This window comes from Felis catus, chromosome B2, assembly GCF_018350175.1.
Source record: "Felis catus isolate Fca126 chromosome B2, F.catus_Fca126_mat1.0, whole genome shotgun sequence".
Taxonomy (NCBI): Eukaryota; Metazoa; Chordata; class Mammalia; order Carnivora; family Felidae; genus Felis; species Felis catus.
The window spans coordinates 110,859,861-110,887,349 of record NC_058372.1 but is presented as its reverse complement, the minus strand read 5'-3'; the positions used below and the strand labels follow the sequence as shown (position 1 = coordinate 110,887,349).

At 35.2% G+C, this 27,489-nt stretch overlaps 1 protein-coding gene across 3 annotated transcripts in view; it reads left to right on the top strand.

The window, feature by feature from the left end:
* TRDN (triadin) overlaps positions 1 to 27,489 on the top strand; it is a 394,176-nt gene that overhangs the window by 83,915 nt on the left and 282,772 nt on the right. For 2 of the 3 annotated variants that reach the window (XM_023254312.2, XM_045057981.1), the window contains exons 5-7: positions 4,554 to 4,613; positions 18,959 to 19,006; positions 22,625 to 22,684. In XM_023254312.2, the coding sequence (XP_023110080.2) occupies positions 4,554 to 4,613; positions 18,959 to 19,006; positions 22,625 to 22,684 (168 nt within the window). The remainder of the gene's footprint in view (positions 1 to 4,553; positions 4,614 to 18,958; positions 19,007 to 22,624; positions 22,685 to 27,489) is intronic. The other variant, XM_045057980.1, reaches the window with a different exon arrangement.

Below are 27,489 nucleotides of genomic sequence, written 5' to 3'. Positions count from 1 at the left end.
AATGGTTCTTAGCTGGAAAGAGCAGTTGAGAGTAACAAATCAAAGATCATTTGCTTGTGAGAAAAAGATCCTTCTGAAGTCTAAATTGGAAGGACATTGTTACTCAATTGGACAAGAGCCTGGATGGTTATCATTTCCTGGCTCAAGTGTAAGGAGATAGAACTGGCACATGTGCAGAGGCTTCATTGGTTTCTCCAGGCATCTGATAGCCACAGGCATCGACACTTGCCATAGAATGCAGTCACCAAAGAAAATTCAGTGTTGCAGTAAAACATGCAGAGAGAGATGTAATTTATCCTTAAGTCTCAACCATAAGAAATAAGTTTCTTTTGTCTTCTATAAGCAGAGAAATGTAGGCCTATGTATGCCTTTACAGAAATACTAAGGGTCTTCGAGTGAGTTAAAAATTTAGTTGATGACAGTCCTGAACACAAGAAAATACCTGTGTAAGTCATCATATTTCATTGTGACCTATAAAGATCTTATTGTGTATGTGTGTGTATTTTAATCCATGATCCCTGCCTCCACTTATGAGAAATCTAAGTAGATCTGTCCAGAGCCATGAGACTGTCCTCATAAAAGACTGAAGGATGGCGTCAGGAAAATAAAAAAAAATAGGGCTTTATCCTTGAGATTGGTCTGAGTTATAGGACTGGGTTGTGTCTGCTCCATTTACTGTTGAGTAAAAAACAAATACTCAGAAATATATTGCCATTTTTTCAGTCTAATTCTCTTTTAGTTTCATTTTATTTATATTTTTGCTTAAGGAAAATGTGTAGTGAAATATATCCAACATGCCAGGATTTTCCTTCCTTCTTGGAGTTAACTCTCTCCGTGTATTTGGAAATCAGTGGATTTCCCCCTGCCTTTTCTTGAATGGTGTTCTTGATCCCAACCTTGTTGAGAGTTGTCTTCTCTCACTTTATTTTTTCCCCTCTAGAATGGGCTTCTGCTCATTTCAATGCTGATCACAATCTACAGCTGGTTCCCTTTTGTTGGGATGCTGCTGTGTACAAAGGAGCTAGAGCTAAGGAGTGCCGAGTTGGCTCCTGCTACTGCTTCTTATTTCTGTTCTCTTATGTGCAAACATCCACCTGCCTTGCAGGAAACCCAGCCATGGATGAACATGGGTTGTCTTGTCCCACAAAACACCACCCTGTCCAGCGTATTTCCCCAAATGAAATTAGGGTAGGAGGCTCTGACAGGTTTGCCCAAGCAAGACGGCCTTTAGCACTTGATCCTGCAGAAAATTCTAACCCAAGTCTGATCCTTTGTGGGAGCTGCAGAACCTCTGCTTTATTCTTCTGAGTGGCCAATAGATGCCTGCAGAACATGTACATGCATACACACACGCACACACACACATGCACACGCACTTACCTCTAAAGGAAGAATATTATTCTAAATGACAACTTTAAGACCTTCTTCTCTCACAATGAAGGCAGCATTTCAAGTAAGCTTTTAATTTAGAAGATTTCATCCCATTTCTGTATTCAAATCAATCCCAACTGGAGTAAGAAATTATCTCTTAAAGGTGACTCCCTTAGCATGTCCAGACTACTCTAAATCTTTGGCATTTTACTTGCTTTATTGGCCTGATTTATACAAGGCACCAATCTTTGTGGCCTCTGTTGATCTGAATAGGAAGGAGGAAGCAAGATAGTACTGGCAAGGGAGAATTTCAAGTTTTCTTTTTCATTTGTAAAAGATTGAACTCTGTGGATGACCTAAGGTTTTTCAAAGGTCGTTTGCCCACTCCTAGGACTAAACCAGCACTGGCTGATAGTAATACAGTGTGAGCCACATACGCAGTTTAAATTTTTCAAGTAGCCACATATTTAAAATGTAAAAAGAATAATATGAAATTAATTTTAATAACATGTCTTATTTAACCTAATCAGGGTCTCAGTGAGGGCTCAACCAGAAAAGCAGAACCAGTAGGAGATTATGTAGATATATTTATATATTAAGAAATTTATCACAAGGAATTGGCATATGTGATTGTGGGGACTGGCTAAGCATAGGACAGCAGTCCGGAAAGGAAAAATCACAGACAAAATTGAACTCACAGGCAGGGACCAAAGCTGTCATCCCCAGACAGAATTTCTTTCTCCTCCTTGGGAAACTTCATGATCCAGAATCATCTTCTTATTTAAAGTCTATGGATTAGGGATTTTAATTACATCTGTAAAATACCTTCACAGCAAATCCTAGATTAGTGTTCATTTGAATGACTTGGAATAGTAGTCTGCCCAAGTTGCCACACAAATAAAATGATCACACTAAATATGCCCCAAATCATATCATCCCAATATGTTATTAATATAAAATCATTAATGAGATATTGTACATCTTTTTTTATACTAAATCTTCATAATCCAGTATGTACTTACACTTACATCACATCTCAATGTTAGACTAATCTCATACCCTGTCTTTAACATCCACATGAGTCCTGTGGCTATTGCCAGGCAGTGCAGGTCCAAAGTAACAGTGATTAAGTAGGTTATCTCATATGTTTAGACAGTTCTAAAAATATAAATTCTTTGTGTGTGTGTTAAATAAGGTTTATGGTAGTTTTATTGCCTATAGCCGATAATATGTAACTTTATTTTGCTTTTGCAAACTGAACACAGATGAAAATTTTCTACACATATACCTCTATATGATAATTCAGTATAGTGCAACACTATTCTTTCATAATTAGAGAAATACTACAGAAACCAAAAGCACAAGGTAATCAAAATAAATACTGTCCTGAGTCATCTGAACACGTTCTTTAGGGCTCCTTTTGCCCTACAGAATGCATTTGGCAATGTCTAAAGACATTTTTTATAGACATTTTTCAATGTCTAAAGACATTTTCATTTTTCATGACAGGGGATGGAACTACCACATACATTTAACAGGAGAAGCCAGGGTTGCTGCTAAATATCATAGATTGCACAGAATAACCTATTCCACCCCCAAATAATGATTCACCCACCTTAAAAAGGACTGATGATAACTGGCCAACAGATATCTGAACACACACACACACACACACACACATGCACACACACACACACACACACACACACACACACACTTGGGAGTAAGATTTGGAGACCTATAGAGAACAGATTTTTTTTTTTTATAAAATTTTTTTTTTCAACGTTTATTTATTTTTGGGACAGAGAGAGACAGAGCATGAACGGGGGAGGGGCAGAGAGAGAGGGAGACACAGAATCGGAAACAGGCTCCAGGCTCTGAGCCATCAGCCCAGAGCCCGACGCGGGGCTCAAACTCCCGGACCGCGAGATCGTGACCTGGCTGAAGTCGGACGCTTAACCGACTGCGCCACCCAGGCGCCCCGAGAACAGATTTTTTTAAAAAAATGGTGAGACAGACAAGAAAATGTAAGTTTCCTGTGGTCTTTGAAGATCTTTCTTTGAAACTTGGAGAAATTTTACCAGGGATGAGATAAAGTATCTTAATCTTTTGTATCTCCATTGCCATATCAAAGCCAGGGATGGGATAAGGGTAAAGGAGTGGCCCCGAATATAGTGTGATGATGGATTCATGGAATAAACAAAGAGAGGACATTTTCACAGTGATAATTACCTCCTTAACAGGTGAAAATCACTAATTGTTTTTCCGGAAGATAGTGAGGATTTTCCTATGGTTGGTCTTGATTTTAGACTTCTGGAAAAATTACAAAATTGCAAATTCACATTTACAAACGGAGAATTTAAAATGTGTACAGTAATTAGCACCATCTCAGATCATCTGTGAAATAAAGTTGTGATAAATAAATAAGTAAATCTCATTAGCATTTTTCAAAGATAAACCATGGTATTAAGACTAAGTCACTTTTCAGAGGTAGTAATCATATTTGTAAACTCTAATATCTAATTTAGTTCCATCCAAATTAACTGCAAATTCAGAATTAACTTCATTTTCTAAGCCTTGGCAATGTATGTATACTGAAGCTAGCAGCAAATTAAATATATTTGTTAAAATCTGATATTTAGAAAAAATGTAACGACTGACTTATTCCATGAAATGTGTCATATCTGCATGCAGTAATTATGGGTTAAATGCAATGCCAAATTCTGATTATAAACATAACTTAGACTCAATACTTCTGAGATATATTTCCTATTAGGTAGTTACAGTTCATTTCACAAATTCTTAATTTAATATGTAAAAATGAAATCTTCCTCAATCTAAATGACATTCTTACTAAGGATTCTTAATTGTATTGAGAGTAATTGAAATAAAACATAATTATAGTTTGTGATCAATTTTAGCACTGAAAACAGTGACAACATATCCTCATTGATGCAAGTTTTTAAGTTTTTCAAATAGCACTAATTTTGAGGTAAATTCATTTTTCCCTTATTTCAATAAGTGAGTGATTTATGTAGCAACATGTTACAGTGACTTTTTCCATTTAGATACCTATACCTTAGACTTCATGGTGGAATTTTAAAGTTTAGATCACAGTTATAGTTTATATATTGTATATTTTCAAAAATAGCCTTTAAAGTATAAATTCTATGTTTTTCTAGAAATACACAAAGACAAGACTGAAAAGCAGGAGAAACCTGAAAGGAAAATAGTACCTAAAGGTAAATGTTTAATATTGTGTTTCTTCTTCTTTTTTTATTTAGGATACATATTTTGTGTATTCAAACAGGAGGAACAAAAATTTTCATGTTGAGTGTTCTCTTGTTGTAACATTTTTTGTAGTGTTTAGATGAACACCTTTATTTCTCAGTCAACTTCAGGTATAAATATATATGTAATATTTAATAATTGGAATCAAACATGTGACAATCTTTAAATGACTTACAACCAGTTTTTACTTACTGAGATAGTACTGTGAATATAAATTTTTACTTACTAGCAAACATTTTTTCTTCTTTGAATAAGTTACTGTAATTAGTCAGAGTTCAAATTTTTTTAACCTTGAATTTTTTATGCCACTTAGAACCTTTAAAATCTTTGGCACAGAAATGCAGTCATTTTATTGGCTCACTGCTGACTGCTACGGCCCCACAACTTTCTTACCAGACTCAAGGTGTGCATGGACAGTGACAACATGATGATTAATATCCCTTTCAACTCAAATGAATCCAGTACCTGCAATCTTGCATTACAGGCATATTAATAATGGCGAACATTGTCTTGCTCCTTTTATCAAGCATCACTTTTCCAGGAGTGGCCTTGTAGTCATAAAACTTTAAAGAAACTTATAGGAAGCTTTCAAAGGGATATATTTCTAAATATGCCCAGGTTTCCACAATGATCAATCTCGTGTGTTTTTTAGGTAAGTTAGGGAAAAAATTAAAACCTTATAATTACTGTATTTGTGTGATAAGGGAAGAAAATGAAATACTTTTTCTGGGATAGAAATTGAATCTTGTCTAGTATTTATTATGTCAAAGATGTCTAATGTAAAACTATCTGCAGTAAATGGCAAAGTTGCAAATAGTGAAGTTTCATGTAATAGAAGTTCTACCTAGCCTTAAAGTATACCAATATGCCAATCTATATTAAAAAGCCGGTTTTAGTATACTTCCTGTACTTCCTTTTTGTGAAGAGCTTAAATCATTCAGCAGATATTATGTCTTCAATCCTAATGTTTGAATTCATTCCAGACTGGTCAGCCAATCCTTATACAATCAGGGACATGGAAGCTTACTCAATTGAAACCTATTTATATTTGTACTTAGGGAACTAATGTCTTCTTACCGTTCCCTTTCCTTTTTTGGTCCTTCATTCCTTTGGTCAGGGAAATTGGACACAGCTCTTGGGCATGGATTAACTAAGCTAGCCATGACTGAACTGGCTATGTGTTTCAATCTGCTGGAGGTTAAACAGAAACTCAACTGGTTCCACATGATGGGAATCTCTGCTGTTTTATCTTGCAGACTGTACTATTAATTTAATAGCTGTGCTGCTGGAGTGGATGTGGTGATACAGATGGCACCATTTGCATGTTGGACCTGGCTCTATTAGAATCCTGCTGTTAAAGACTTTGAGCAGTGGGCTGTAGAGTGGGCTTATTAAACTAGTGAGTCTTGCATAATTAAAACAGTGAATTTGGCAGAAGTTTAAAATAAATTTCTCAAAGACTGGGTTAGAGATTAGTACCTGAATATATTCCCCAAATAGACCAAATATATTTTGAAAAGTGAATATTTCTAAAGAAAGAGAAAATGGAGCTTCAACTGTTTGAGACTTCCAAGGGTTTTAGAGGTAGTTTCTTTTTTCCACATTTTTTTCCTGCATGAATATGAAAAAAAGATTCTGTTTCACTGCTTGGTTTCCTCATCCAGGTAGAATAATGCGTGATTTTTATTTCCAGGTAGTTCAGTGAAAATAAGTGTGTTTTTATAACTTCACGGATGTAGATAAATATGTTTTCTACATGCCACATTTCATATCAGTTATGGTTATATGTGATGGAGAGTTAGGATTTTAAATTTTTATGAAAATATTTGAACTCTTATAAGAAAAGATACAATATGTTCAAGGTAATAGTAGCCTGTGATGGTTATAGACAAGCCAGGAAATATCTGAGTCTAAAAAGCTGGCAACAAATAAATAAATACATAAATAAGAAGCTGGTGAAACCTGGTGAGGCTAGGGGAAATAAAAGTGTTAGTGGTGATAGAAGCTAAATCACATCTTTTTGTCTCTTTTTTTTTTTTTTCCTTTAAGGGATTCATATGGTATTTGAAAAGGTTTAAGGAGTGTGAAGTCTTTTGGAAAGCCCTGGAAATCTACATGTAGATGATTTACTCATCAAATAGAATACAGAAAACCATAGAATATTTAATCCCAGATAATATACATTTCCAAAATACTTCTATATAAATATGCTAATTCATTTTTAAATTGTTAATGGATCAGTTTCAATTCCCACTTCTTTTCATAGAAAATTATTAATTTTTATAGCCTTCCACATTATCTAAATGATTTTAATTCATGGGGCTACAGTAACTTTTATTCCTAGTTTGTCCCTGTGTTTATTTTGTCAGATGTTTTTCTTAGGGAAAATGCAACAGTTTCAAGGAACTGAGAAGCAAGCCCTTTAATTCTTAATCTGGCGATTTTAATGTATAAACTCTGACATGTTAGTGAATGTCTACATTTAAATTAATCTTGTTTTTTTCTATATACAAGAAGTTGCAATTTATTTTATAAATATGATCACAGTAATGTCTATACTTGTGACCTTATATTGAATTAATATAGTAATAGCGGAACAATACATTGGCTTAGAAGAAACTTTAAACCTTAATTTAACTTTCCTGGATTACTAAAATGCCATTCACCAAGTTGTTGCTGATATAAATGTCCCTGGAGAGCAAGTAGAATATCATCATGCCAGAGTTGTTGTGGGCACTGAATATTTTGCTGTGGCAGAAGTTAGCTTGAAGAACATTGATTCCATTCCAGGGTGATAGTTTCTAATGAAAGATTTTATAGGTCAAAAGGGTCTTATGGTACACTCATATTTATTTCTTTATGTTGTTAAATTTTTTTAACCTTTATTTATTTTTGAGAGACAGAGAGAAACAGAACACAAATGGGGGAGGGGCAGCAAGAGAGGGAGGGAGACACAGGGTCCGAAGCAGGTTCCAGACTCTGAGCTGTCAGCACAGAGCCCGACTCAGGGCTCCAACCTACAAGCCGTGAGATCGTGACCTAAGCTGAAGTCGGACACTCAACTGACTGAGCCACCCAAGTGCCCCCAGAATACATTCATATTTAAAGCCAAATATTTTGGAATATATTTTCGTCTAACCTATATGAACTAATTTCCAGATAGAGGTGAGTAAGGCAGTCTAAGAACCACAGTCTATGAGTATTTCAAATAACTGGATGACCATTATGGAATGCAGAGCCACATGTCAAATGATAAGAAATAGTGATCAGTCACATCTAGCAGTCCACAGTTTGGGTATCCTTTGAGGGTATAAATAACTATGTGCACATATGTCTTAAAAGAAAGTATATACATTCACTACAGGGAATTATAGAAACTAGTGCTATTTGTTGTAAATAAAAGGTCCTGGTCATGATTGTTAAAGACCATTTCCCTGGCTCATGATAAACACTCACAAATGTGTTTTCAATAAATAAGCTAGGAGCACAGTATATGATTTTGACAAAGAAGGATGCCATCATTATTTTCTTCTACTTTTAGAAATGTGTTGAATTAACCAATCTGAGTCAGAATCCAAATCTAGAGGCATCTGGGTAGCTCAGTCAGTTAAGCGTCCAACTCCTAATCTTGTCTCAGGTCTTGATCTCATGGCTCATGAGTTTGAGCCCCACATCAGGCTCTAGTATGACAGCACAGAGCCTGCTTGGGATTCTCTCTCGCCCTCTCTCTCAAAATAAATAAACATTTAAAAAATTTAAAAAAATAATCCAAATCTAGTAACTACTGCCTATGTAACCTTGCTTATTAATGTATGTAACCAGGTTAATTAATTTTTTATTGCCTCTATTTTATCGTATATAAAATGAGTATAATATAGTTGTAAAGATTAAATGATTAGGAAATGTATATATGAAATTATTCAAATAATTCTTGGCAAATTTTAAACAGTAACTATCAGTCAATTCACTATTCTTCTTGATGACTACCGATTAGGTCAGTGACAATCTCTTGCAAGTTTCTTATGTACATTACTTCTCATCCTATATCTGGGACCACTTGATATCCATCTGATTATAGACTGAAGGATCTTAATATCTGTCATCTCACAATTCTGTAACACGACACTAAACCACCTTTATTGCCATTTCACCCCTGTATTTGTGATTCCCTTTTTAAAAATCTCATATAAGCATTTATCTACTATGAAACAAATACTATACTTAACCTATGGTTTTTAATGTTTCACTTAATCTTCATGGAACAATATAACATGATAGATATAATCCCATTTAAAACTGAGAATACTGTGGTTTATCTGAACCCAATGATTTTCTCAATGACTCATGTTTATTAATTTATAGACCCAAGCTGTCACCTCAGATTTTTCTAACTTAAGAAGATGTGGCTTTCCCAGTATACCCTCCATTGCATTTTCCTTCTTTTTTTGTTCCACTATGTCTAAATGTCTGTAGTAGAATTTCTCACAGCTGAAGGATCTTGACTTTTTCTCTGAATCCCCATATTTAGGACCTTGTAATCTGCTGATCAACTTGACTGAAATGCTTGTACTTCCAAATATCTACCAGTTACTACTCATTTCTGTTCTCTCCCCATCTGTCTGTGCACCATATAACCTGGAGTTGTCCTGCTTGATGGCTTACCTGCAAAGCAGGCACCATATACTTAATAAACAATATCCACCTCTAAATTTCCCCACCATTATTTCTACACTTAGCAAAATGAGAAATGAGACCTGACAGTCCTTATTTCCTTGTAGAAATGCCAAATGGCACATCATGGGTGTATTAGTTTCCTGTGGCTGCTGTAACAGATTATCAAAAGTGTCTGTCTTAAAAACAATAGAAATTTATTATCTTCTAGAGGCCAAAAATCTAAAATTAGTTTCACTGGGACCAAATCAAGTTGTCAGCAAGGCCAAACTACCTCAGGGGGGCTCTAGAGGAGAATCTGTTCCTTGCCTCTTCCAGCTTCTAGGCCTGCTGTACTTCTCTGGTTTGCGGATTCATCACTCCAATCTCTGCCTCTGTGGTCACAGTGCCTTCTCCTCTGTCTTCAAATCTTCCTCTGCCTCCCTATTATGGGGATACATGGGGTTACATGCAAGGCTCACCTAGATAATTCATGATAATTTCCCTATTTGAAGATCTTTGACTTAATTACATTGCTAAAAATCTTTTAGCCGTATACGGTAACATTCACAGATTCCAGGGATTAAGACATGGCTATATTTTAGGGGGCTATTATTTAAGTCACCCCACTCAGCTACTCTTTAACAAGAGTACAAACACGTCAGATTTCAGAGAAGACTGATAGCTAAATACAAAATATATGTGTTTAAAGATAGGAATCACAGAATGGCATAGTTTACCGAATTTATGGTAGCAACATTGTCATTAGAGTTTTTATAAATCTTTAACTATCAGCATACCAAAAGTAAGTTGTAAAATTATTATTGTTAGAGAATTTGGATTTGGGGGAATATTCATGTTTAATTATTTAGGATACCAGAACTAGTTAGAATAATTCTATTAATTTTGGTTTATTTTAGGAAGCCAGATGTTTTTTCGTTCGTTTGTTTTTAATTTTTTCCTGACGAGGCTATGTGAAGAGTTTAGTCACTTTAGCAGTAGGATAAAGTTTATGTGTGGCCAAGACAGTGCCATAATTTCCGTAGATTGTATAAGATAAGTTCCTTATTAAAAATTCATACTCACTGTGCATGTACTTTAAATCAGAAATCTGAGAATGACCTGAATACCCTAAGTATTTTTATATTGAATAATCTCTTCACATTGCATTTAAAACATTGATTAATTTAAGAGCCCAAGTGGTTAATTAACTTTGATACTCAAAATGACTGAAGAAGTGAAATATGAAAAGCTCCTGGATTCTCCTCCACAACTCTCATCTGACTTAACACAGGTAACTAACAGACTTCTTTCACTTAGTGTGTTTGAAGTTAGTATTAAGTTCCTTTGAACAAAATGTCTTCATGCCTCTGTGTTATTGGTCAGCATAATAGGTATCACTATCCACTCAGGCTATTCAAGCTGCAGAACTAGGGGTTATTGTTGCCAGTGGTGGCATGGACTTGATGGATTTTAGAATCATCTGAATAATTTTTAAAATATATATCCATTGCATACTCCATTTTGGGATCATTAATGTTTGGAAGGTAAGACAAGGGTTTGAGTCAAGCTCTTCGAAAGACTCGAATGACTCACCAAGGTTAGAATCACTGTCAATTAAACTCATGGCCTGGAGTTCAAGTACAGTCCACAGAGCTTTCCACTGACCAGGCTGTATTTTAAAACGACATATAACTGGCTGTCTTGGGGTGAAGCCTGCATCTATGGTTTACCAAAGTCTTTACCATTCTCTCTCATCACTCCTGGAGTAGACATGATCTGTCTCATTTCAGAAAGCATTTGAGTTACAGTCCTTCCATAGACATCTTGGTCTTTTTCAATATGAAGAGCAGTCCTGCTCAGCCCCTTGTCCTACTCCTTCTTTATTATAATGTCTCCTACTCTCACCTCTTCTCTCCCACTGTTATCTCCTCCACAATCATTTCTCAGTTAGATTAGGACAGTGAATTTCATTGAATTACCCCTCACATTCATGTTAATCATGTTACTAACAGGCTTAAATCCATCCTTTGCCATTACAGTCTCTTAGAGATAAAAGCCACATTTTCTACCGTGGCACAGAAGACTCTTTTCATAAAATCAGTGATGACCCTACAAATGTCCAGTTTTGTGTAGTTTCCCACATACTTTCCCAGTTCTGCAACCTCCTCCTCAACACTTTAAACTCTCAACTCTGCCCCTGTTGCCCCCCCATGACACCCAGACCCACCAACATCACCTTTGCCGTAGGCAGCCTGCACTGTTGGGCACTCCCTAAGCAGGCCCTCTGCCATCTCTCAGCTCTGTGCTTCTGTGTGCACTGTTCTCTCTGGCCTGCCATCCCATCTTGTGCAGTCACTTGACAAGTCTTCCATTCATTTCTTTGATTCTTGGAAGGACTGTCAGTTCCTTTAAGAGGCCTTCTCTGCTGTCCCTCATTCTGGGAGCATTTTGGCATTTTCTCCATGCTACTTTTATACCCCTGACTTCACACTATGAAACATTTTGACACCAATTTTTGGGTTACATTGATCTAACTCATTGAGATCAAGAACTATGTTTGTCTTCATATATGTTCTAGGTCATTTTTGACATTTATGATTCAAGCTCTATGGTCTGTTAGATTTCTACCAGCTCTGAATTTGTGTGCTTATATCATATTAAAAATGACTTGAACATTTAGCAAAGTGACCAACACAAGAAACAAACTCAACAAACATGGAAATAATGAATGAGTTAATTAATGAAGCATTCATTTTATCTATTTTGTTGATCTCTACTTGACTCCTATTTTTTCCTTGAACATTTTTTTATGTTTAATTTCAAATATATATCACTATTTGGCTTTAATTGGGCTATTGTCAAATTTATTTGGTCAGAAGCAGTTGAAGAATTTCATAGTAAGGTCCATATTAAAACAAAGACGGTCTATAACATGTAATTAGGAAACACAATAAAATTTATAATATAATTTATACAGATTAGGGGCGCCTTGGTGGCTCAGCTGGTTAAGCGTCCAAATTTGGCTTGGGTCATGATCTCACCATTCGTGAGTTGAAGCCCCGCATCGGGCTCTGTGCTGACAGCTGGGAGCCTGGAGCCTGCTTCGGATTCTGTATCTTCCTCTCTCTGTTCCTCCCCCACTCGCACTCTGCCTCTCTCTCTCTCAAAAATAAATAAAGATTTAAAAAAATTGTTTTCAAATTATACAGATTGGGGTGCCTGGGTGGCTCAGTCGGTTGAGCATCCAATTTCAGCTCAGGTCATGATCTCATGGTTTGTGAGTTTGAGCCCTGCGTCAGGCTTCGTGCTGACAGCTTGGAGCCTGGAGCCTGCTTTGGATTCTGTGTCTACCTCTCTCTCTCTGCCCCTTCCCTGCTCAAACTCTGTCTCTCTCTCTCTCAAAAATGAATAAATGTAAAAAAAAATTTAAAAAGTTATACAGATTAATTTGGACAATTTGAAAAATGAAAGAAAGAAAGAAAGAAAGAAAGAAAGAAAGAAAGAAAGAACCACAAACCACTTATCCGAAGATAAACACTAATATATTTTTTATTTTCCTCACATTTTTTTCTTCTTTAGTTGTGTTTTTTTAATTGCATATTGCCTTGGGATTTTTGGGGGATGGAAACTTTTATTGTTATTTTCAGATAACACTTAGACTTTTATTTAACTATTAAACATGTCAATTTACTCAGAGAACAAACCATAAGAGACTGGAACCCAGTTGGTAAACCTATAACCAGATGAGAGAACTTTATCCAAGATGGCTCCTAGACAAAAGAAGGCTTTTAGGCATTCAGAACAATAGGTATTTGCTACATCAACCCGAGTTGTTTAGTGTTTGGGTAAAGAACTGACCTCAGGAATGGGGAAGAAGTTCACATGGCAGAAGTGTGTACCTCTAAATGGTCAACATCAAGGTGGGCCAGCCAGTGGAAACAGGTATATCCTGGCAGGCAGATATTATAAATGGAAAAACTGACCACAGCCATTAGGCAATAATACATATTAATTTATTCACAGCACTTACTTTGTGCCAAACACCATACTGAGCACTAAAAATTTAGCGATGAATAAGGCCTAGTCCAGTGAGAGATCTAAAACACACTTACACCACCATTTAGTGAGTATTCTACAAAGAGACATCCTGGAGGAGATAACTGCCTTCCTCGATTGCTGAGTAAGTCTGAATGCAGTTTTTTGGTAAATCCTTAGAGGAGTGGATGACTTAGGATTTAGATGTGCACTCTGGAACCTAAAATGGAATATATAAGAGCTAGGCCAAGGGCCATTCAAGGAACCAGGTGAAAACTTAGTTAAAAAACACAAGAGAACCCCAATGATTAGTATTAGTATTAGTTTCCTAGGGCTCCGTTAACAAAGTATCAAAAACTGGATGGCTTAAAATAACAGAAATTTATACTCTCACAGTTACACACATTAATTAAATATATTTGTTAATGATCAGTTGAAAAATATAGTACCTATATATTGTCTCTAAAGTCACATGACTTTTCAGAAGGATTGATTATCTCAGAGAGCTGCAAAGGAGAAGCTATTCCATGCTTCTCCTAGCTCCTGGTGATTGGCTGGCAATCTTTGGCTTTTAGATGGACCACTCCAATCTCTGCCTTCATCTTCAAGTGGTGTTCTCCCTACATCTCTGCTTTTTCCTTCTGTGCATATCTGTCTCTGTGTCCAAATTTTCCCTTTTCATAAGGACACCCATAATATTGAGTTAAAGACCACTGTAATGACTTCATTTTAACTTGATTACCTCTGTAAAGACTCTATTTCCATCTATAAGGTCACATTCTCAGGTACCGGATTAGGACTCCAATACATCTTTTGAGACTATGCAAACCAATGCGGTCAGTATCACATGCGGTCAGAAGAACATTTTTTTGAAAGGGTAATTTAGAATAATAATCCTGATTGACTGGCTTAGGGTTGTTTCTGGGAAATAATTATAGGACTGGAACCAGAGGCTGGCAAAGGATTTTGCTGAAGATGAGGCTCAAAAGCCAAAGAGGACAGGACATTAAAATGTATCTAAATATCCTGGAGCCCTTTATAAAAATGCTCTCAAAGACCACAAACTAATTTAGTCAGCCTATATTGTATAAACTTTTATTTTTGCCTTCTCTCAGTCATACTTAATTGACTCTTTAAAGTACAAAATATATTTTCTTTTTTCTCTCTGACAGCTGTGAAAGATAAACCTGGAAATGAGATATCTACAAATATCTATGCATCACCTCCTCCATAGTGATTGCTCACTTTTGAGGAAGTGATTACAGTTCTGGAGCCCCAGGTGAAGGGGAAATTACCCATACAATTAAATCAGAATTCACAGTAAAACCAATATTTTGGAATTTAAATATATACTTTGTGATTTAGAGCATTTATCAGATGATATTGTAATTTGGGGCAATTTGCCTAATCTGCACTTTAATGCATAAATAAATGTAATTTTATTATGAAAAAGAAGCATGTATATTATTGCAGAATTGGTTGTAGGTAACAAGCTCGGAGAGTCCAACCAGCACACTTTGGCTCATAAGAACAAGTTTCTAGTCTGCACAGGACCTGCATGGACAAGGTAGCATAGTTGGGGGAAGAGTACTAGTTTGGCAATTTGATCACACTGTATTCTTATTCTCCTCTGCCATAGCCTCTTCTGAGGCAGTGTTTTCTTATCCAGGGGCAAAGAAGTTCAGGCTAACTGCTCCTATCAGCTCTAAAATTGTGTGCTTAATTTTAAATAAAAAATGATAAATTTGTCCTTTAGGAAAAATGAGTAATATAATCTTTGACAAGTTTCTCTACTCAGGAGTGCTTTTCTATTGAGTCCCTCATTACCACTTAGAATGTGTAGATCATCTTGCTTTAACACAGAATGGAAATTCTACAGATTAGTTACAAAATAAATAGATAAATACATACATACAGAGACATACATACTAACCAAGAGTATATCTGACACTGTTTAGTGTTGACTAAAGCCTAGGCACATCAGTACTGAAAAAAAATTTTGCACCAAACTTTTGATTTTTTCCAACTGAGAACAAATTGATCAGCAAAAGGACTCGGGCAGTCTGGCACTGAATCCTTACAGATTTGGCCCCTAGGGAGGGTTTGCCTGATAAGAACCTCAGAGTCAGGTGCACTGTGAGCTCTGGTACATTCAGAAAAGGACACAGGGCTTGTCCGGCAGGTTGCCAGGGCCACACTCTGTAAAAGCACAGAGCACAGCTTGCAGAATGCTGGAGAGGGACCACATGGGGTGGGCGAGAGGCTGCTGCAGAGTTAAGTTGAGCTGAATGTTCTGGTCAGGGAAAGGTCAGAGTCTGGGCAAGTGCAGGAACAGCAGGGCCATGCCAGCTCTGATGCCAAACATCAGGGCCATTCCAACTGGTGGATTCCATTTGTTTTTAATTATCAGTATACCGAAGAGACTTTTGTTTCTTGTAAATAAGGATGACAAGCAAATTAAGCTCCAGCAGGTGCAACAAGCTTATTTTGTCCTGAGCTAAAACTGTCCTGGCTAAGATGTAACTTGCCAAACAGAGCTGGTGAAAGGAAGGTACTTTTTTCTTCCATTTGAAAACTGTCAGTTTGTAGTGTCTAAGCAAAGAGGTACACAAGTAAACAGTTTTTGTAGAAAATTATTTTTTTAATCTTAGAGTGATTATTAAGTCAGTTACTGATGGTTGCATTGTTTTGATAAAAGAAACTTTAAACTTGGTATTTGAGCTCAGTCTTGCCAAAGTTTGAAGTTTTCATCCAAGCAGCTTTACTGGCTGTCTGCCATTTTGAACAGCTCCCTAGAGCACAGGGGTCCAGCTGTTTCACTGAGCAATGTTATGGTACCATTTCTGAGGGGGATAATGAAATTTCAGCATACAGGACTGTGTCTGTAAATCAAAACTTAGACTGTGAGGAACCAGATTTTCCCCCAGGGTAACAGGAACGAGGCATTACTATGCTAATTTGAGTCTGAATTCAGCCCCCTTGCTCTTTTGATTTTGTATTAATTCTTCCATTTATGCCTGTGCACACGTCAGCCAGAAAATCCTTTAGTGGAATGGACAACCAGCTGTCCAAGGTGGGTGAGGTCTGGTCCTTCACAGGAGCATAGACACAGATTAGGTGTTCTCTTGAGAATCTTGCCAATCAGGTTCCAAAAGCACAGCTTATCTCATGCAAACTTGGTTCCCTCTAGAGAACTTTTAAAAGAGGCTTTGTTTTTGCCAAGATTCTCTTTTAGTTTTTAGCTTAATTAATAGTGGTCCAAAAGAACCAATATAAGCTATTTGTGGTCATGTGTGAATGCTGATGTCCTCTCTTTCTTTTGTGAGATATTTATATTGAACTTAGTAACTCAGAAACACCTAAAAGGACTATTAAATATAAGGAAAAATAATGTCTAGATGTTCTAAGGTGTATTTTTTCCCCTCTGTTTTTCACTGGGGTTTAATTATCTAAGAAATTTTGATAAATTAGAAAATTTTTAAATGGCCAAACACAAGCAGTGCTTATAATATCTATACCATATCATTAATAAATAGAATTGTACTAGAAGATGAAAGCAGTTTTTCTTATAATGTTTTAGAATTTGGCTTACTCCAAAAAAGTCTATTAAAACTCCACTATGGGGCAGACAAGTGATCAGCCAAGGGTACAAAAATAAAATAACATGCTATAGTCTTTAAAGAGATTTCACTTACTAGGAAGTCAGATATATGGACAATGGCAACATTTTTTAAAGTTTGTTTGTTTATTTATTTATTTATTTATTTATTTATTTATTTATTTATTTATTTTGAGAGAGAGGGAGAGAGCGTGATTGGGGAAGAGGGAGAGAAAGAGAGAGAGGGAGAGAGAGAGAGAGAGAGAGAGAGAGAGAGAGAGAGAGAGAGAGAATCCCAAGCAGGCTCCACGCTGTCAGCTCAGAGCCCAATGTGGGGCTTGATCTCATGAATGGTGAGATCATGACTCGAGCGCAAATCAAGAGTCAGAAGCTCAACCGACTGAGCCACTTAGGTGTCCTGACGTTGGCAATATTATTATTTGATTGCTAAAATGGAATTATGCACATGGTTCAGTTGGTGTATAAAATAAGTAGAGATCAAAGAACACTTTACAAGGAGGAACAACTGTGTCAGGACTGAAAAGGTGCATTGACAAGAGGAAGTGTGAGAGTGGGGATTCAAGTATAAAGCACAGGCAGGTAGAGGGGAGGGCATGCTTGCAGCTGCACTTGTTTTGATATGAGTGGAATGTAAAGTTCAAGGGGAAATTCAAGTAGATAGGGTGGGATTGACATGCAAATGTCAAATCATTAGAGCAGTAACACTTTTATATTTCATATAACACCTACTATGTAATAGATAACATGTTAAGCCATGAGGGAGATACTAATATTTGTAACAGGTCAAAAGTATAATCAGAATTTCCTGTTAGAAAGGTTACTCTGAGAGAGAAAGATCTAAATCTAAAGGTTCAAGAGAATAGTTAATGTTATTACAATAATATTTGTAATACTGATATACCAAGAAGGGCATTCTGCTCCAAATTTTGAAATGGTCTCTTTCCTTTTCTCTTCCCAACTCCCTTACTAGGTTAATTTCTTCTCATCTTCACATTCTTAAATGTCACTTCTACTAAGGGATACTCCTGTAATACACAGGCTACTGTAGGTCTCTGAATGCCACCCTAAATTTTTTCTGCATTTATACCGACTGCAATTAACTACCTTTGCAGTTATTTGTTTAGCCTCCATTATTCATCCACTTGTTGACATCACAATGACAGGGATAGAGTCTATCTTGCCAGTCTTTAGCACATAGCATGTGCTTCTATATTTTTGTGTAAATAAAGGACAAGTAGATAATGCAATATTGGATAAAAAAAAAAGTTGGGTAAGAGGTATATTGAAAGGTAGATTGAAAGAGTTTGGCAAATGAACAGAAGTGGAAAATAAAAGATGAATCCTAGATGACTCCCACGTTTCTAGACTGACAATTGGACATGCCATTAATAAGACTAAACTATGGGGAAATTTTTTGACTTAAATTTGAGCTCTCCTGTATTAATTAATTGGATCTCAGCTCAGAGTAAATTAAATGTAGTTTTCTGTAAGGGGATTTAGTGTCGTTCTAATCTCATACCAGAATATTTTCAAAAATTTGGGGTGGAGAACGTTTCTGTAGGAGAGTAACATATGCAATTTGGTTTGATTATACTTTGCATCAGATTCAGAAAATTATCTCTCTGCATTTCTGTCCTTATATTTTAGTGTTTCTCTCGTATCGAGCTAGGATCCTCTGGCATATAGCATAAGTTTTTAAAGTTTTCTACTTAAATTGAAGTTAAAGATTTGAAAAAGCTGAGGTGTATTCTTACTTTTGCAATCACGCCTGGTTTTGGTACAAGTTTGTGCTTGGGTATGAAATAAAAATAGAAATAAAAAATTTATAATTATCTTAATATTTAAACATCTAACTATGTAAAACTTCGTTCCAGTTAAAAAAGATTTTCAAAAGCAGCAGACAAGTTTTTGACATCAAAAATTGCCATGCAAACATCTTATTATTTATTCTCTTTATTTAAGTGAAAAATATTGTCTATTTCTTTCCAGTTACACACAAAGAAAAACCAAAAGAAAAAGAAAAAGCTGAAAAGAAAGGTATGGAATTGTTCTTACTGCTGTCCTTACACACTGGTTCCTCCCTCTTTGACCTCTTCTTCTTTACGTAAGATTTTATTTTTAAAATTATATTTTGATATTGTCCTTAGAATTGAATCTATAAAGAGTAATTCATAGGCTGAAGTAAATAAAATATTTGAGACTCCAACTTGGTTACCAATTTACTTTCTAGAAATGTATTCATTTTTCCCCTGGCAGTTGTGAGACTGCTTTAGCTAACAGTGAAGATAGTATTTCACAAAATATTTTTTCAATTTGATAGGTGAGAAAGTATACTCATTATTTTAACTTGCATTCTTTAATTACCTGTAAGACTGGAATTTAAAAAATTAATTTTTATGTATTTGTTTAGAATCTGTAATATAGACTCATTGTTCAGTAGTTAAAGATACATTATGAAAAGCTTCCTCCCGCCTGGTTCTCAGCCCTCCAGTAGCATTCTATCCTACCCACACGTACACACAGCAAACCCCTTTTATGGGTTTTATGTGCATCTTTCAAAACTTCAATATGCATTTATAAGAGAATATAGCTTACTGTTTCTCCACTTTTTACACAAAATATAATGTGTCCTATATTCTGGCTTTTATAATTTAATAATATATCTTAAAGACCTTTCCATATCAGTAAATAGGTATTTTCCTCATTTTTTTAATGTTTATTTATTTTTGAGAGGGGAGAGAGGAGCAGAGAGAGAGGGAGACACAGAATCAGAAGCAGGCTCCAGCCTCTGAGCTGTCAGCACAGAGCCTGATGCAGGGCTTGAACCCACAAAACTGAGAGATCATGACCTAAGCTGAAGTCGGATGCTTAACTGACTGAGCCACCCAGGCACTCTGGTATTTTCCTCATTTTAAAATAAAAGCTTCATGGTATTGAAATGGAGGTACTTTTTTGGGGTGCTTGGATGGCTGAGTCAGTTAAGTGCCCGATTTCATCTCAGGTCATGATCTCACGGTTCGTGGATTCGAGCCCCATGTCATGCTCTGTGCTGACATCTCAGAGCTTGGAGCCTGCTTCCGATTCTGTGTCTCTGTCTCTCTCTGCCCCTCTGTCTGTCTCTCTCAAAAATAAACATTAAAAACCATAATTTAAAAAATGAGTAAATGGAGATATTTTCTTCCACTATATCTTTTAGTACTTATTATTTGTAGATTTAAGGATTTAAGAATGATTTTAATAATATATTTTTCTTATGTAAATATTCACACTTATTACTCATTTCTCCTGATGATATGTGTGCATGTCATTTGGGTATATTTTCCTGGTTTGTCACTTTTTCAAATATTTTCTTCAGGTTTCATAATTAATTTCAGGATTTCTGTGTGAGTGGATATGTGTGAATGCATATATGTGTATATACGTGTGTGTGTGTGTGTGTGTGTGTGTGTGTGTGTGTGTGTGTGTGTGTTTAGATTCTTGACTTTTTATATGGCTAGATCTGTTTTATTTTCTTTTGGTGTTTCTGTTTTTGAATCTTCATTCAAAAATTAATTCAACAGTTGCTAATATTTCCTCAAGTTTTTACATTTAGTTTCATATTTCACATGTAACCTTAAATCATCAAAAAATCCATTTCAATGTATGATGTGAAATAAATCTCCAATTTCATTTTTTTGTTGCTCTTGTGTTAGAGTGGATCATGTCTAGGATCTTTGTGCTAGATTTCAGCTGATTCATATGTCCACAATATGCATAGACTGCTGTGCTATTTCCTGTGCAACATTCCAGTCAGATAGAATGTTTTATAATATTTTAGGAATTAGATCCATGGGAACATGTTTCAATCTTCTTTATTCTATACTCATATTTAAAATTTTGAATTAAATAGTTATTAGTTTATTAGTGTTTACTTAGTGATGATATACACGAATTGCAATACAGCCACCTTCTTTGTTCTAGAAACAGGTATCTATTTCCCTTCTGCTGTTCAGTTATGCGAAATTATTGGCATTAGGTTCTATATACTCTGACTAAATGAAATAATCTGATATTTCATATGATTTTTTTCAACTTTCACAGCAGCTAAATATTTGTATTACAAAATAATCAAGAATTTGTCACTCTTAAATTAGAAACATTACAGGAAATTTTCATATGGAAAGCAGAATAAAATACTTTATTGTAAGTGTCCTTTACTTCATTATATACCAATTAAAGGAGTTTGCTTTTTATGAAGTAAGTCATTACACTGCAACCCCATGTCCTTATGTGAATTGGGCCTTTCTTGGCTTGGCATCATGCTCCTTCAACTAACACTGTCCAGGCTCTTCCCCACAATTCCAAATGGTAATGGGAATGGCTATGGGGCAGGCTGAGAGGTAGAAAGGCTGAAAGCCTGGAAGGGGTGTCATCTGCTCTCTCTCGGCAAACTTGCAACTGCAGGGGTCACTTGGTCTTCAACTGAGCATCGTGCGTGAAGCTTTCTGTGAGATTTGCCTTATCTCTCCAAGATTCTGGGGAAACTGTTCATCAACTGTGTTTTAAAACAATAGTTTGTTAAATACATATTGAAGCACATTTTGTCTTTTATAATACAAGTAAAGCTGATGGACATTAATGTTCTTATTATATAGTTGGAGAAATGGAAATAATTGGGACTCTCATTTTTAATGTGAATAATTTGGTTCTTTAACCCACATGTTTAATTAAATCTCTTATTTTTTTCATTTAGTTTTCTATAATTTCTTTAATTCCCATTATTCTCCAATAAATAATACATAAATGCTGTAAATTTTGTGGTGATTTGGGAAACTACCAAATTACACAGATTAATGAATTATGACTAACCTGCACAAGCTCCTGTATGTCTCAGAGCACCTTTACTTCAGAGAAGCTAGGAAAATAAATTTATATTGATTTATTAATTTTTTACATAAACAGTGAGAAGGTATAATGTTTCAAGTATGTCAAATACTATTCGTTTAAGAAGCTGCACTCGATCAGTAATCATTTATGATTATATAATTTATGATTTTATTTTGGTTGTTCTCTACCAAAGATGCTATTTCTTAGGGCTTACTTGGGTAAAAAAAAAAAAAAAAACCTTTTGGCTGTCAAAATGTCATTGGAGTGGAGGACATTTGGTTAGCAGGGACCAGAGATGCTAAGCATTTTTCAACGCATAAGACAGTCCCTTATAGTAGGAAATGATTTTTCCCCAAATGTCAATTACGTCCTTGTTGAGAAACACTGCTCTTAATCCAAGCTCTAATTCTGATTGAAATATTTATTTTAATTAATCATAAAGAGTTTCATCACGATAATATAATATCTTTTGACAAATTATTATAAAACTGCTCTCTCTCTCTGTTTATCTTTCTTGAAAACTTAATCTATTTAGAATAATAACTTTAAAAAGGAGAGTGAGGTTAGCTTTCAAAATGCTTTCTAAATCTTTATGCCAAGTCTTTTAAATTGGATTTTATATAGTTGTTATTATATTGGTAATTTTTTCTTATTTCTAAATCAGTCTCATTAATATCATCAATCTTCAAAATCGTACATAACTTGGTGGCTATAAAGCTGAGATAAAGAGAAAGCTTGGTCTTGAAATCTATTTAAAGTGTGTACTAATATAAATTTTTTCTGTTTAAGCTACTCACAAGGAAAAAATTGAGAAAAAAGAAAAACCAGAAACAAAGACAGTGGCAAAAGGTAACTTTTCCTTTTATAGTTTATATAATCATTCTTTTTACTTTAAAAGATTACACTTTGCGGGGGTACCTGGGTGGCTCAGTCAGTTAAGAGTCCAACTCTTGGTTTTGGCCTAGGTCATGATCTCATGGTTCATGAGTTTAAGCCCCATGTCCAGCTCTGTACTGACAGCGCAGAGCCTGCTTGGGATTCTCTCTTTCTCTCTTTCCCTCTCTAACCACCCCTCTCCTGCTTGTGTTCTCTCTCTCTCAAAATAAGTAAATAAACTTTAAAAGATTATATTTTGGGTGTCAGGTAGCTGGCTGATTATATGCATTCAACATTTCCTGTACATAAAAATTAATTTGGCCTTACATTTAAAATTGAATAATAAAGAATAATAAAAAAGAATAATAAAATTAAATACTTAAAATAATAGAGCATCTGGAAATGTTAGAAAATGATGAAGAGTATTCCCATATGTGGTAGGAAGAATTTGGAACCCCAAGAACTTTACCACTTGCGGTCATCCTCATGGATATGTTACATTACATGGCAAAGAGACTTTTGGAAGTAGTTTTCTCTAAAATAGGGAGATTATCCTGGGTTATCCAGGTAGGCTAAATGTAATCTCACAAATCTTTAAAGCATAGACATGTGACAGAAGAGAAAGAGTGATTTGAAGTGTGAGAAGGACTTGCCACCCATTGCTAGCTTGAAACTTGAGGGGAGCACGTGGACAGTGGGAGAAGAATTTTGCCAACATGTTGAATTCCAGTAAATAATGCAACCCTGCTGGCAATTTGATTTTAGCCTTGTGCACCCTAAGCAGAAAACCTACTTGAGCCACATTGTGCCAAGACTTTTGAACTTTGGAAATTGGGAGATATTAAATGGATATTATGTTAAGCAGCTAAGTTTGTGGTTATTTGTTACTATAGCGATGGGAAACTGGCACAATATATTTGGCTTATAGCTTTTGACCAGCAGTACACTTTGGATTAATTTTAGAAATTTCAAATTCAGGATTTGTTTTTTTCAAGAAGAAAGATAATGCATATATCTTGATTGCTATTTTAAGCCATTGAAGATCAAAAGTATCTTAATAATATACTCCCCCCAAATCAATTAGAATATCAATGTAATGTTATGTATTTTGGAGGATTACATAAATATTAAATTATACATATGCTAAATTTATTTACCAATTGTTTGATGTTAAACAAATATGGATTCTAAATGATAGTTCAATCTTATCTCCTAAATTTAAATTCCTTTTTCTTGTTGTAAAATGCACGCATTTTGTGAACAATAATTTTTAGAAATCTCAATTCAGTATTTTCAAGGGACTAATCATTTAGATACACATTGGAATCTATTTTCAAAATTCAAGGTGTTTATCTACACAATGCAAAATATTTAAATATTTGAGGCAGATATATTTTTTACTAAATATTTTTCATGAGATAACCAAATATCAGTGTATTAAAGATAGATGGATTATAAACCAAGACTTTGTTTCCTAGAAGGTAGCATGAATTTAGTCTCAGGATGAAATTTATAACTAAATATGTATTATTTTATTCTATTTGGTTCTCTTCTGTTTGACAGATTTGAATGAAAATAAACTCAAATGTATATGAAATCTTGAAGCTGGTAGGGATGTTAGATATCGTCTCACTTAATTACCTAACTTAACAGATGAACAAACTGACCTCCAGGGAGGAAAAAACAATTTGGCCAATTCGCATAACTAGTATGTAATTGAACTAAGGCAAAATCCCAGGTGAACTGAATATAAATCTAGTATTCTTTCCAAAGATAATTAAAGGTCTTCAAGCATCAATTATTCCTTCAACAAATATCTATTTAATCCTGTACTAATTATTTATTGGTGTGAAAAATTACCACAAATTTAGAAACTTAAGTCAACACACATTTATTATCTCAGCTTTTGTGTCTCAAAAATCTGGGCATGGCTTAGCTCAGTTCTCTGCTTCACAGTCTCTCACAAGACTGTAATTAATTTGTTAGACAAAGCTGCAGTCCCATCTGAAGGCTCAACTGGGGAAGGATAATTTTCAAATTCATTTACATGATTGTTGACAAGATTCAGCCCTTCATGGCCTGTTGAGTCAGGGCCCCAAATCTTTCTTTGTTGGCTAGAAACCATTCTCAATTCCTTTTCAAACGAATGTCACTAATATGACAGCTGGCTTTGTCAAATTTAGCAAGAGATAGAACCAGCTAGTAAGACAGAAATAATCTTATGTAGACAGTCATGGAAGTACATGCTATTGGTTAGCAGCAAATGTGCAGGCTAGTCCATATTCAAGGGGAAAGGATTACACAAGCATATAAATATCAGAAAGTGGAGATCACTGGGGGCCATCCTGAGTCACCCTGGGCTGCCACATATCACAAATATTTTGCTTACATACTTATATTCTTATGGAGGAGATAGATGTAATCAACCTATATATGTATAAATTGTGGGTGTGCATACACACACAAACATAAATATAATTTCCCTTTTTATTTTATGTATGTATTTACACATTATGTTAGGAATATAGTAAATACATAGGAAATGCTCTTTGTATAATTTGGGAGAAAACAGAGTAAGATTAAAAAGGCATACATTATAGCATGTGATAATTAAGTTCGAAACAAAGATAACCTATTCTATTTGAAAGGTATGAACAGAGTTAAAATAAAACTCTCCATAAGAAGACTTTGATTTCCAAAGGCACTGCCATGGAACATAGCATGTTTCTTGCTCTGTTTCAAGTCCAGCCTGTCAAAGAGCTGGAATTTGCTGAACCATGTCAGGACATCCTCTTGGGGAAAAATAGGCCTTTCCATCTACCCTCGTACATGTGTAGAACCTCATATCTATTGTGAAAAGTAGCCTATTCCTACAGTTCATTAAAAATAACAAAGACTGGGAAGAAGTAGAATAAAATGATGGCAAGAGAAGTGAGTGGGGTAAGCCAAGTTCAGGGCAGGCTGTCGCACTGGCCTGTAAATAGCCATCTTTAGACATATTTGTATTTGGTGAAGTAGGGGAGGTTACTATTTTGATCACTTTCTGAAGACTTTCCATTGTTTTCACTGGTTTGTGTATATTTATGTCTCCCCTCATATGTCTTACAATATGTTTTTTGTATCATCTTCATGGATTAATATGAATAACATTATGCAATTGATTATAGTGGGGAAATGGGTTAGGCATTTTGGTTCTACTACTTCTACTCTTGCCTCATTGGTTGCACCATATTTGACAAATGGCTTCTTCATTCCTACATTTCTCATCTGTAAAGGGAGTATAATATAGTAATTCCTGTTATACATCAAAATCTAAGTTCTAGGAAAACTCCAAAGAGCTCTAGGAATGCAGGGTATGAGGATTTAATATTAGAAATGCCTATGTACTTATTTTGCAGTTTCCAAATTCTTTTGCTCATGTGTTTTACTTATCTCCACAGCTTCCTTAAAGGAAGAAATAGCTACAGTGTTATTTTTTTTTAAATGGGAGAAACTTGAGGAACAGAGAAGTTAAGCAGTTAGCAGTTCCTTAATGAATGAGAGTTGAAATTTGTTATTTAACTCCAAAAATGAATAGTATGTCAATATGTTTACTGGATAATGTGGTTTTCCTACTTTGGCATAAGACATTTTGATTCGAGTACAGTCACTAATGGGTAATGCTAATTCCAAAATGAATCAAATATGCTAATGTCTTTCATTTGATTAGACCATTTAATTTTTTATTTGACAAAAATCATGAATTGAATTTCTTCCTACATAGAACTGGGTGATGTGAAGGGCTCCTGGGTGGCTCAGTCAGTTAAGCGTCTGACTCTTGATTTCAACTCAGGTCATAATTTCACGGTTTGTGATATTGAGCCCTGCTGTTGGGTTCTGTGCTGAGGGAGCTAAGCCTGCCTGGGATTCTCTCCCTCTCTGTCTGCTCCTCCCCTGCTCTCTCCTCTCTCTCTCTCTCTCTCTCTATCTCTCTCAAAATAAATAAATAAACATTAACAAAAAAAAGACTGGGTGATTTGAATATACCATGACAATACTTTTTTGTTTTTCCATTCCTTAGTGAGCTCCTAAGTGCTCCTAAGAGCTCTTAAGTTCTTTTTGAGAAATAAAAAGCAAACAACAGGGTTTCATGGTATTTTCCCCATTATATCCACATCATTTTTGAGTTCTTACCCATTTTAATGCCAGGCAAATTTACTTGTTTCCAATATGAAGATCACTGACAAATATCTAAAATAAGTAAGGATAATAACAAAATTTTATACTTAAAATCATTTGATGAAAGTAAGTTTGTTTTAGAGGTGGTCGTGACTTGAAGAAAATTATCTTTGCTTATTTATAAATTATAATGACATTAAAGGTAGATCTGAATTTCATATATTGCTAATTCCATAGTATGATGTTAAGATTAAATCAGGTGCTACCTACAAGTGGGTAGGTGTCATTTAACACAAGGAAAATAACAGTTTCACACACAAAAAGTATAAACAAAAAAACCACTTGGCAAATTTTTCAAGTTTTGTCAAGTTCATTTTAACACATATTTACATATACAATCTGTTTATCACTATATGTACACTTGATCTGAATATAGTAAAATGGATACTGTTTTCTTGATCAAAATTACTAATTCAGTAAACATTTGTGTTTTCTCTGAAAAAAGCACTGTGCTAGACATTACAATGCTACAAAAATGAATAATATAGTCCTTATCCTCAAGTTGCTCTGTCTGGTAGGGAAGAGAGATGTGTGAATAATCATTTGTAATACAAGGTATA